Here is a 12522-nt window from a genome sequence, read left to right on the forward strand (position 1 = left end):
TGATTAATCATCACCAGAATTTAAATAACACCGAAAATGTTTCTGTTCTTAGAGGTCTTACATATATTGAGTAATTTAACATAGAAGCTTTGTTATCACTACTTTATGGATGAAGAAACTGGCCTGGAAAGGTTAAGTGAGCCTGATATAGATCACTCCCCATTTATCCTGAGTAAACTATCTTTTAATTACATTATTTACAAAAATAGAATATAACATACCAATTTTATCCTACCTCTGGGATCCAAAACAATCTCTCTACCCTCCCACTTGCCCTTCATCCCTATCTTATATATTAATAGCACGGCCATCCAATTATTCTGCAAATCTGTCAGTACTATCTATTTAAAAAAAAAAGTCATTTTTCACTGTCTTTACTACTTTAAGCTTGATTGTGGAACCCAGTATCCTGCCCTGGCTGGGGCATTACTGGAGTCTCCTTTGCTGTCCTCTGTGATTTAAAAACCACCCACTCCTCTGGTCCATTCACGCAATAGCTGCAGTAAGGTGTTTAAGTGTCAATCAGATCTTCTTCCTCTCTTGCTTAAAACATATCAGTATTTACATCACTGCTGATGGCACTCAGGAAGGACAGTGTTCTCACTCCTTCCCATAGCCTTTGAGGCCCATGTGGTCCTTCTCTGCCCTCTTTTGGGCCTTACATCCCATCTCCCATCGCCCCTTCCTCCTTGTTGCCTGCCCTTCAGCCACAATGCCCTCCTTTCTGTCTGTGGAAAATGTCACATTCATTCCTGTCTCGGGGACTTTGCACTTACTTGTCCTGTTGTTTGGCATTCTTCCCATAACTGGCTACTTTGTCATTTCAGTGTCCCCAAAGATGTCTTCTCAGACTACCTTTCTAAAGAATCCTGTGCTCCACCATGAGACTCTTAATCTCAGGAAACAAACAGAAGGTTGCTGCGGGTGGGGAGGGAGGAATAGGGTGGCTCATGATGGATGCTGGGCAGGGTATGTGCTATGGGGAGTGCTGTGAATTGTGTAAGACTGATGAATCACAGACCTGTACCCCTGAGGCTAATAATACATTATGTGTTAATTAAAAAAAAAAAAAATCCTATGCTCCACCACCCCATCCAGTCTCAATCTGTCATTTTCTTTATAGCACTTATCACTATCTGCAATTGTTCGTTTACCTCTGTATTTTTTCTCTTATTACAATAGAAACTCCATAGCAATAGGAACCTTCTCTCTTGTCACAATGGTGCCTATGGTAGGCCTTCCGTGGAACGCTTAATTACCGAGTGATTTAAACACACGAGCAATGTTCAGATACAAGGATGCTTATTGAATGTTGTTTTGTTCCTGAAAATTCTCACCCCGCTCAAGGTAGCTGACTGAACACTAGAGTTGATTACATGTGGAAAAAACCTTTTTAGCAGCTAGTGGTGCTGGTGGAAGCATAGATCTGATTAAGTGACAGTACAAAAGATAGGTTTGTTTAATTCACATTGAGTCCATTTAAGAAACAAGACAGTATTTTCATATAAAGAAATTTCAGTATACTGAATAGTGGATTAATCACTACTGTGTTGTCCTATAATTATTATAAAGATGGGGAAAGATAGTTTTACATATGGTAAATTTTACATTTGGTAAAAACTTACATATGGTAATTCTCAGTGAGCTGGTTTCTCCAGTCATGTTTTTTTGTTTTGTTTTGTTTTGCTTTCCAGTCATGTTTTGATTACTAAAAATCATATTTTCTTACATAGCTTCTTACTGCTTCTTCCTAAACATCCCACCATTTCAGGGAATATTTTTGATGATTGGCTTGTGACCCTTCCAAATGTCACCAAAATCGGTGTGCATCTTGAACCTTTGATTATTGTCTTTAATTTCTTCACTGGGTCATTAGAATTACTATTTTTGATACTAAAATAGCTGCATCTTACTTGTATTTCCCTGAAAAAGACACTGTCTTTACAAATGGATATATAACGTTCATAGATTTCTGCTTTATAGTATTTTAACATTCGTATGAATTCCTATGAACTAACACCCTTTGTCTGTTGATTATGAACTTCTTTTTGTGAACAACGTTTCTTTGATTACCAAGACCAAAAATTATCAGTTTGTGTAGTTTTCCCCAACTTGTCAATATTAAAATGGCTCTTAGGAGGTAGAGTACCATCGTAATGCATGCATTTATAAAAGAATTTTAACCAAAATCAGCAGAGATGCAATCATGTAGATGTAAGAGACTTTTAAGGCCATGATTAGCTGTTCTAGAAAGAGTCCATTTTTACATGGAGATGTTTTTATGCTTGATCTAGAGCAAATGATGGTTATTTGTGGTGCATAATACATTGTCTTTAATTGGAGCTTGAAATTTGATTTGTATAAAACTCGATCAGGACGGGCGGGCTGTCACATTTATCATTTGTATCCACCTTTGTCTTAAAAGAATATCTTGGAAAAAATCTTAAGAGATTCCCTGTTATGATGAGAATTATGGTCCAGAGAGGAGAGGTGGTTTTGCTCAGGTTTGACTGGGGAACAGCTGGGTGAGAACTGGAGCCTGAGCCTCCCTGCCTTTGCCCCGCATATTTGGCCCTGCAATCTGGGTCTCACAACCACTGCAGCTGCCTAGGAAATAGACTGTGCTATCAAGTAGAATTCTGACCTACGCAATCACTCAAATAAGCTTTGTATTTTGATAACACTCAGTGTCAAAGAAGTGAGTTCACGGGGCACCTGGGTGGCTCAGTGGGTTAAGACCTCTGCCTTCAGCTCAGGTCATGGTCCCAGGGTTCTGGGATCAAGCCCCACATTGGGCTCTCTGCTCGGCGGGGAGCCTGCTTCCTCCTCTCTTTCCCTCTCTCTCTCTCTCTGTCTGCCTCTCTGCCTACTTGTGATCTCTGTCAAATAAATAAGTAAAATCTTTAAAAAACAAACAAAAAGAAGAAGTGAGTTCACAGTCTGCCCCTCTGTCCTTCTCTTCCTGCTTCTCTTTTCTCCCCTTTTCTTTCTCTACCTACCCCCTTCTAAAATGTACTGATGTGTTGCTTGAAACTACATATATAACGCCACCAAATGTGCCATGTTTCCGGTTCTAAGATAACCGCATGATAAAGTGTCAGTAGGGACCAGCGTTTTCCTGACCCATCCACTCTACGTGGCCTGTCTTCTGTGTTAATAATGCATATGTTTGTGAGACAGCTGGCTGAGCTTTTAACAGTAGTCTGTGTCCCTGGATGTTTTTCCCCCTCTTTTCCTCTGTGCAAAGCTAAATGAACCGCATGGGAATTGAACCTGTAACCTTGGCCTCATTAATTTACCTTCTGTACGATCGCCTCTTGGAAATTTATGTTCTACTGTAATGAGAGTAGGAGTGCGATTTCATTCATTCAATAAATAGTAGCACCCCACACTAACGGCAGCAGAGAGCACAGAGATGTGCAGGGCAAGGTTTTTGCCCTCAAGGGGTTAGGATAAGTGCACAGGTCACTAATGTAAGGCCAGAAATGAGGACTGCAATGGTGGGGGGTGGGGGGAGTCAGCCAAGTGCTGAGTGACTCAGGAGGAGGGTGAGGGGTGCTTGCAGCTGGGAGAACACCAAGGTCCCGGAAGGATGGATGCATTGCCAGGAGTGGGAGCAGGGCAGGAAAGCTGGGTTGTGCAGGTGCAGGTGTGCACACAAGCAGGGGTGTCAGCATGTGGCTGGCACAAGGCTGGGCACATGAGAGGGCCTGCAGGGAAGGTTGAGAGGAGGAAGAGGACTTAGCTATCCTACTGAGGTCATCATTCGTGGTGTGGGGGACAGGGGATGGAAGTCATACAATCAGAACTCTCCAACGGGAAAAATCATTTCTCCACTACTAGAAGAGGAGGTGGAGGGAGGAGACGCCATTGTCAGGGAGGAACCCTTCAAAAGTGAGTGACAAGGGCCTGGTACCATGTTTACCACAGGTGGTGAGGCCAAGGAACAGCCCTGGTAACTGTAAGCTTTGACAATTAGGGAGGTTTGCCCCGGCAGGCTCGCCGATGGCAGGACCCTTCCAGAAACCCACAGAATGCAGAGGCAGAGATGTTAGGGAAAGGAAGTAAAAATAGGCAGTTGGACATGGGGAGCGGCTGGAGCCAGATACGAAGATTTGGGATGTCATTCACCAAGAGAGCTGTGGGAGCCAGGAGAGTGATTGAGATCATTAAGGGATAAAGTACAGAAATAAGAAAAAAAGATGGCCAAAGGTCGAGCTCTGAAGAAACGCTGCATTGATGGTCTAGAAAATGAGGAGGCTGAAAAATAGAGGAGGCGTGTTAAGGAGAATGGGCTCAGTACAGTGTGACAGAAACCCAGGAGGCAGAGGGATGCAAGAGGCGTGCAAAGGCAGATTTGCTCTTGTGTCATTGAAAGATGGTGGTGAATAGGAGGGAAAAATAATTCATGTTTGCTTTAATTTTGTAATTAAAGAAAATTGTTTTAATTTGGATTTCACGGTGTGTCTTTTTAATGCTAGACTTTCTTTTCAACTTAATTTGGTTCCACTGCATACTGTGACATTTGGATGAAGCCCTGAAGGAGGTGGGGGAGGGGACTCTGTCGATATCTAGGTGAAGAGGAGACAGGCCCTGAGGTGGGAGCACACGTGGTGGACATCAGAGCTAGTGGGGAGGCCAGTGTTGTTGGAGTGGGGTAGGCAAGCAGGAGAGGTTAGAGAAGTCTGGGAGGCCAGATTCTGGCCTTGTGCTCACATGGCTAAACTGAGTTTTCCTTTGAGTGTGAAGGAAAGGGCCCAGATGGGTTCGAGCAAAGGAGTGAATAAGGATCATTCTGGATACAGGGGAAGGAAGGGGGCAAGGAGAAACAGGAAGATCAGCTAGAAGTTTTCTGCAAATCCTAAGGAAGAACTGTTGATGGCTTGGGCTAGTGGTCCCAGAGGAGGTATGGGAAGTGAGGAGAACCCAAAGGCAAAGTGAATAGAATTTAACAGATTGGAGAAAAAGTAGAGTCAGAGATGTGTCCATGTCGCCGCATTAGTTTGCCCCAGGGCTGCAGCAACAGAGGACCACAGCCTTAAACAGCAGAAATGTATTGTCTCAGGGATCTGAGGGCCCAACGTCCGAGATGAGCATGTAGGCCGGGTTATTCCTTTCTGAAGGCTGTGAGCAAGAATCTGTCCCATACCTGTCTTCTAGCTTCTGGTGGTTTTCTGGCAACCTTTGGTGTTATTTGGCTTGTAAAAGCATCACTGCCTTTATCTTCGCAGGGCATTCTGTGTGTGTGTGTGTGTGTGTGTGTGTGTGCGTGCGCGCGTGCGCACGCTCACACGCTACTTTCCGCTTTTTAACAAGAACACCAATTATATTGGATAAGGGGCCCACCCTGCTCCAGAATCCTCTCATCTTAACTAATTGTATCAGCTGTGACGCTATTCCCAAGAAAAGGTCACACTCTGAGGTCCTAGGGGCTAGGACCTTAACACAGGAATTTTGGAGATGACACAGTTCAGCCCAAATAGTTGCATTAACTGAAAGGACAAAGTTTGTTTGTAGGAGGAGCGGGGAGAAAATCAGCAAACTTACGGACGTGTTAAGTTTGAGGTGCACGTCAGACACTCGGATGGACACGTCAGGCAGTTAGATAAATGGGTCGGAAATTCCAGGGAGGTGTCTGGGCTGGAGACAAATATTTGGAAGTCCTGGTCATATGGATGATATTTAAAGCCAAGAAACTAGGCGAGATCACAGAGAAAGTAAATTCGGATAGAAGAGAGTTACAAAGAACAAAGTCAAGAGATTATGACGTTTGGGGACCAAGACAAGCCCCATGAATGATAGCAGTTGTGAAAAAACAGTTACATGTTAATGATGATTGTAAGTTACATTCTAATTGTTTAAGGAGTCGAGGTATTTCCCTGTGAAGTGTAAGACAGTCAGACAGAGTGTGGATCAAGTTTCACTGGCTAATATGCTGAAGAAGTTCCTGATGCTGAAATGGAATGTTTTGAATTCCATAAAGAAGTCAAAGGACACTAATAAAAATAACAAAGAGCACTCTTCTCTGAAGGAGAAACAACTTTGGAGAACATTGTTTCAGTCCTTGATTTAAGAAGACCTTTTCTAGAAAGTCAGTCATGCTGTAGTTCTCTAACAGCTGAATATTTTGTTTCTTCTCCTGTTTTTTGGTGAGAGCACAATTAAAATAGTTCAAACCTTTTTTTTTTTTTTTTTTTTAATTACCAGGTCAGAACTATTATTATACTTTAGCTAATTGGGAAAACAGAAAAAGCATCAGTGTAATGTAACCATTCTAGCCTTTTACTATGTTTTCTTTGAGGTTTTTTTTTTGTTTTTTGTTTTTTTTTTAAGATTTTATTTATTTACCCGATAGAGAAAGAGAGATCACAGGTAGGCAGAGAGAGAAGGGGAAGCAGGCTCCCCGCCTAGCAGAGAGCCACCATGGGGCTCGAGCCTACGACCCTGGGATCATGACCAGAGACGAAGGCAGAGGCCCAACCCCCTGAGCCACCCAGGCGCCCCTTTCTTTGAGTCTTTTCCCCACATCCCTGCTGTTTTACATGGAGACAGATGTGACAGCAAGGTGATGGTGGTGACATACAAGAAGTCTGTTCAGCTTTCCGAACAGGTCCAGTTGGCATTTCTCCGAGCCGTTGCCCTTTCTGCTTCCCCTGCCCCTCTTCTTGGTCTGGCTCTCATCCAGTTCTTCCAAATTCAGTTCAGTGGTCACCTTTCAGGAACTGTTCCCCAGCTGGCATTTTCCTCCCCTTCCCAGTCTGTGCCACGGTACTACCCTGCACTGTAGCACTCACCATAATAGTTCGTGTCCCCACTAACTGAAGGACTGAGACTGGGTTGGGTATTTATTTCCTCAGTACTTTGCATGGGACCTGCAGGTAGGTATTCGATAAATGCATGAGGACAAGGAATGAGTAACATCACCTTCTTTGCCGGCTCACAGCACATCTGTTGCTGAACTGGAATTCATTAAAACAGTTTTGTTTAAACTGTGCATTAGCTAGCAGTTAATATATTTCATAATATATATGAGAAGATTCTTCTTCAGAAGTATTCATATAGATTTTTGCTTAAAGGGTTCAATTGGTCCCTAAAAACTAATACCCAGAACCCTTCAGTTTCTTATCAGAAAGATACCTGAGATACTTAATATGTATGGCTTTTTTTTTTTTTTTTGAAGTATTGACTGTGTCCCTTCAAATTAGTAAGCAGGATGTAGTGATTAGAATGTATTGAAGGTAACATGAAAAAATGCAGAAGCTTGATGGGATAAAATTGCTGGCAGTTGAGGCAAGAATTTTTAAATTTTAATTAGTAGATTGTTTTGGAAATGGGAGAATTGTTTTTTTGTTTTTTGTTTTTTGTTTTTTGTTTATATCTGACATAACTGAGATAGATAATCTGAGTCTGGGTGAAAAGAGTACAGTACTGTATTAGTTCTTTGATACCAAAAATACTTCCTGATGACCTTCCCTGCCACCTTGAATGCAAACAATATTTTCTGGTCAATTTTCCCCAAAATAGGGGGAGGGGCCCTTGACACTTGGTGGCTCAGTCGGTTAAGTGTCTGCCCTCAGTTCCGCTCATGATCTCAGGGTCCTGGGATTGAGTCCCACCTAGGGCTTTCTGCTCAGCAGGGAGCTTGCTTCTCCCTCTGCCCCTCTCCCTGCTTGTGCTCTCTCCCTCTCTCTCTGTCAAATAAATAAATAAAATCTTTGAAAAATTATAATAATAACTGTCAGTTCTCCTGAACCTTAAAAAAAAGTAGGGGAAAATGTGTACATGTGATTTTTGTTTCTTGGTACTGAGAAAAGGTTTTGCTTTGCTCTCCAGAATTCTGGATAACATTCCTCCACAGATAGGGTTCTGCCTTCATTTTCTGGGTCACATGTTTAACCAGTAAATCCTGAATTCACTTATGGAATAGTGAGTATTGACAAATTTTGAGCTAAGCTATACAGCCTATCAAATGTGCTCCTGCAGTGTATTTACTTAAATCTTGATTTCTCTCCTCAGCTCTACTTTGCGAAGTGTTTCTACTGGATCTTCAAGACCTTCCAAAATATGTTTGGTGTGTGGGGATGAGGCTTCAGGATGTCATTATGGGGTGGTAACCTGTGGCAGCTGCAAAGTGTTCTTCAAAAGAGCAGTGGAAGGTAAATGTTCATGTGGGTGTTCCTTTTACACATTTCCTTTCCTAGTGTGTCGTTTACTTGCATAGTTAACTCTAAATCATTATTGGGAAATAATTCAAAAACGTTTTTGAGGCAGTCTGTCCATGACAAATAGTCGTAATATCTTACCTTAACACCAAAAGGACATTTTCCAATGAGCACTATTTAATGGGCAGAATAAGACATGGAGAGCTGCAGTTAATCAAAAAGGAGTTTTTGTTTTCGTTTATTTGTCTTTGTTTTTCAGTGAGCCTTAGAAATATAATTCTCCATAATTTTAATTTGCCCTGTGCAGGAGCATTTTACTAGGCACACATAGAATGCATCATGTCTTTCCTGTGTTTCTGTATCAAATACATGTGTTTGTGGCAAATTAAAACATTAATAGCAAAATCGTGTCTGTAATTTAAGTTGTGTTCCATACTGAATAATTTCATTTAGCAGCTCCTTCAGCTTCTAGGTTCCCTAAAGTCCTACCTTTGTTCTAACTGAAGGTTTTCCAAACCGGGAAGTTAAATGAAACATCCTCTAGGTGTATTTAGACTAGCTTTTGCTTCTGTCCAAGGAGTTGTACTTCCTCTTTTAGTTTATTTTTGCCTCCCTCCATCCTCACTTATATGCAATTAATTAACATCAGACTTAGTCCAGATGGTTTTATTAGTGTTGACTGCATGACTGGCTAAACTGTAGAATTTTTGCTCGTAGGAGCAGCGTTTTCGGTGTAATCAACAATGATTTCACCAAAGAGTTCAGCATTAAGACTCCTGTAGATTTATTTCTCAGGACAGTTTTCTGGGGGACATATCAGTGCTTCAGAGACCTAAGGGTTAAGGACTTGAATGTTTTGTCTTTGTTTTGCTGGTGACTGCGAGGAAATGTCTTCAATTTTGGATGAAAAGCTGATGAAGTAGATATTTCTGTGCTTCTAGAATTGATTTTGTGTTATTTAATTAATATTACATGATTTTACATTATTTACGCTATTAATTATTGAATAGTACCCAAATCCAGCATTGAATTAGTGATAGTTCTGTATTTCTTTTGCAAAACATGGGCTCTTAGTTACAGGTGACAGAAAATTCAACACGAACTGGCTTAAGCACCAGTGGAAATGCATTGACTCACATAACTCTAAAGCCCTAGTGTAGGCTTGGCCTCCAACAAGATGTGGTCTTAAGCCAGGTTGTTAGAACTCAATCCCGCTCTCTCTCCCCCTTAACTTTGCTCTGGCTCTCTTCTCGTCCAGTCCAGGTTCTCTCATGGTGATGAGCCAGCCACTCAACTGTTCTTATAAAACCCCCCAGTTAAATCTCCTAAGATTGCACTTGGCTCCTGTTTTGCCCTCTGAACCAATCCCAGTGCCTGGGAATGTGACAGTGCAGGGATCTGACGGGCTCCTTCTGGCTGGAGTCAGCCAACCTAACCTACCTAGACCAACAGTGGGGAAGAATATTTCCCGTAGGGAAAAATGGATCCTGTTACCAGGAAACTGATCCCTGGAAAATAAATTTGTACGAAACTGCAGTCAGTTTATTTTTGTCACACTTTCCTCCCCAGCTATCCCCTTTTCTCTTTCCTTAACTCTGTGATTAGCCAGGTAGAAGATAAATAGGAAAAATTGCCTCTGATTCCTTCCTAATGCCACTTTGCACCTTCCAATATAAGGACTCCTTTCCGCTCCCACTTCCCCAATCACTGATTACTGAACCGAAGTAAGGAGATATTTAAAAATAAAGCAGTGTGGAGAAGGGTGATTAGAGAGGGACCCTCTGTGTTGCCCTACATCTGGGTCATCAGGACCCAGGTTTCGGCTGGTTATAGAACCTGCGCTTCTCTGCTTCTGAAGCAAAAGTTTTTCCCAAGGTCTTGCTTAGTTTTTGTTTTAAATAATTTCTATAGAAGTAACTGAGGAAATAACTGTTTTTGTAACTAAGGTATAAATAAATAAGGAAAAGCCTTGATATCTAAACATCTTCTTCTTTCATTGGAAAGCTAATCAATAATGAATAATGAAACTTAATAAGTGCCTTTTAAGATTTCTATTAACGTCGTCCCTATTTTGGGGGGAAATTACAATTTTAGAGTTCACCTACATGAAAAAAGGCTATAAATATTGAATATAAACTTCATGAGAGTGAGGACTTGTTTTTATTTTGTACTTGTATTTCTTTACTGTTTTATCATGTATGAGAGAGAGAATATATGAGAAATTAGATTATCTTTGTATCAGAACTTTTTGATTTAATAAATTATTTTATAATATTTTATATAGTTTGAGGCACTAGTTATCAAATTATGGTATATAGATTTCTTTTTTATTCCCCTTTTATAGATGAAGATGATTAGAACCAGACCCAGTCTACCAATCTATTCAAAATCATAAGGCCAAAAACTCGGACCCCATAGTAAAGTCTTAGGACTCCATACTAGACCCAACCTAACATCTCACGACTCTAAACCTCACAATCTATTTCTTTCGTTTTCTATAATTCTCAAGTTCATGGACATTCTACCCTATGTGTCATTCATTCATGTCTACCTGCTGATAACGAAGGGAGTGACACAAGCATGGAGAAGACATAACCTGGCACCCTCGGTATGTGTGCCTGTGTGTGGGTAACTGTGGGCTTATCTTCATACACATACGCAAAAGTCTGTGTGTGTTTTTAAATTTGAGTATTTATTAAGTTTGTTTTCTGGCTTTCCCTGATAACCTTAAGCTCCTCCCTAGAATACAAAACAGAGAATTCCAAGCTGCAGTGGATGGAGGGAGCTGGGATGAGAGGAGTCAATGAAGCTGAAAAGAGCTAATCACCACCAATTACCAAAAGAAAGGGAAGTGACCACTAGAGTGGAGACCGGAGGAAGAATGTAGCAGTCTGAGCTCTGAGCTCACTCATTTAAGGCTTTGTGCCCCAGAGCACTCCACTCTAAAGGCTGGTATAATAGTGTAGTTGTAACTGTGTAGGGAGACTGAAAATCATTTTTTAAAAGTATAAATTATGTTCTTTGTGTTCTGGCTAATAGGATGTATATATGTGCTTATTTTTTTTTCATCTTAAGCATCTAGTATAAAAATCCTTAGAAGTCTCGTCCAGAACACCTTATTTTCCAATAATGTCAGTTAAGAGCCATATTATTAGACCTTACAAGTGGAGGTTTATAATTTCGTTTTTAAATTTGAATTGCTTTTTTGCCTTGAAGGTTTGTCAGGACCTTCCCATCTTGAAAACGGATAAGCGTTTATATATTTATATTTCTTAGGTAGGGTTCTCCGTTGGGAGAAACTGGACTGGACTGGTTTTAGGGTCAGAAGATTTAGTTTTAATTTCTGCCACTCTGTAGATGTGAGATTAAGGCAAGTTATTTAATTTCCCTGGGTCTCAGCTTCTTTATATCTAAATAGGAAAAGTAGTATTGCCCTACCTACTAAGAAAAATTAAATGAAAACAAAATGTTTTTGCCAATTTTATAAATCAAAATACATCAAAATATTAGATCTTTATTTTAATATTCAATTCCCTAGGATCAAATGCTACAGTTCTCTGTTTAATATTTTGCGGAGAGATATGTTATCAATACAATAAATGTGGCACTGTTAGGCTTTTGTTTTTCTTCACTAGATCTTCATTTTTTGTATAATATGTTATTTTCTTCATAGAGTTGCCCTTGGAGGTTGTAAAATCCTTCTAGATGAGCAGTTCTCAAAAGTTCTCAAAGAGCATGTGGGGAAAGTGGTAATAACAGAGGGTCTGCCAAAATTTTCTCGAGAGGCGGTCTCACATATTCCAATATAGCCTGAACTGTTGAGATTTACTCTTCTAATCACCTTTTGTCACTGATGGGGGTGGTCTCATGTTTGGAAGTTGCATAGTAAAGAAAATATTAAGAGCCATCAACTGGACTTTGAGCTCCTCTGTTAGATGTCTTTAGGGCAGGACAGAGTCTTATCTAGAGAACCTCACAAGATTCTAGATATTGAGTAGCTACCAAATAACTGTTTGAAGATACACATGAATGTGAACATGTGGCATGAGAGTAGCTGAGGTTAAATGACTTCCCACCAAATTAGTAAATTGGCAGTGCAACCGGCCCAAGAGTTTATGCGGGCCTTTGGCCTTCTAATCTGCAACTTCTGATTCTAGTCTGAGTTTTTACTATCTCAGTCTCTTTCCAACTGTCAATTGCCATTAGTTTCATCTCATGTGTATTTTATTTTGTGATTCCCTCCGTGAACAGAGCCAACTACATTCAGTACACTATTTTATAACCTAATTTCCTTTTTGGATACTCAGTATACAAGCAGTGTCTAGTAGACACAGCTACCACAAATCACTGAAGAGTTACA

The 12522-nt window shown here is 40.7% G+C and overlaps 1 protein-coding gene across 1 annotated transcript in view; it reads left to right on the forward strand.

Moving 5' to 3' along the window:
• The window catches only part of NR3C2 (nuclear receptor subfamily 3 group C member 2), a 341782-nt gene that overhangs the window by 158051 nt on the left and 171209 nt on the right, over positions 1-12522 (forward strand). The window contains exon 3 of the mRNA XM_044224901.1: positions 8017-8156. Within this exon, the coding sequence (XP_044080836.1) occupies positions 8017-8156 (140 nt within the window). The remainder of the gene's footprint in view (positions 1-8016; positions 8157-12522) is intronic.

Source organism: Neovison vison, chromosome 11 (genome assembly GCF_020171115.1).
Source record: "Neovison vison isolate M4711 chromosome 11, ASM_NN_V1, whole genome shotgun sequence".
Lineage (NCBI taxonomy): Eukaryota > Metazoa > Chordata > Mammalia > Carnivora > Mustelidae > Neogale > Neogale vison.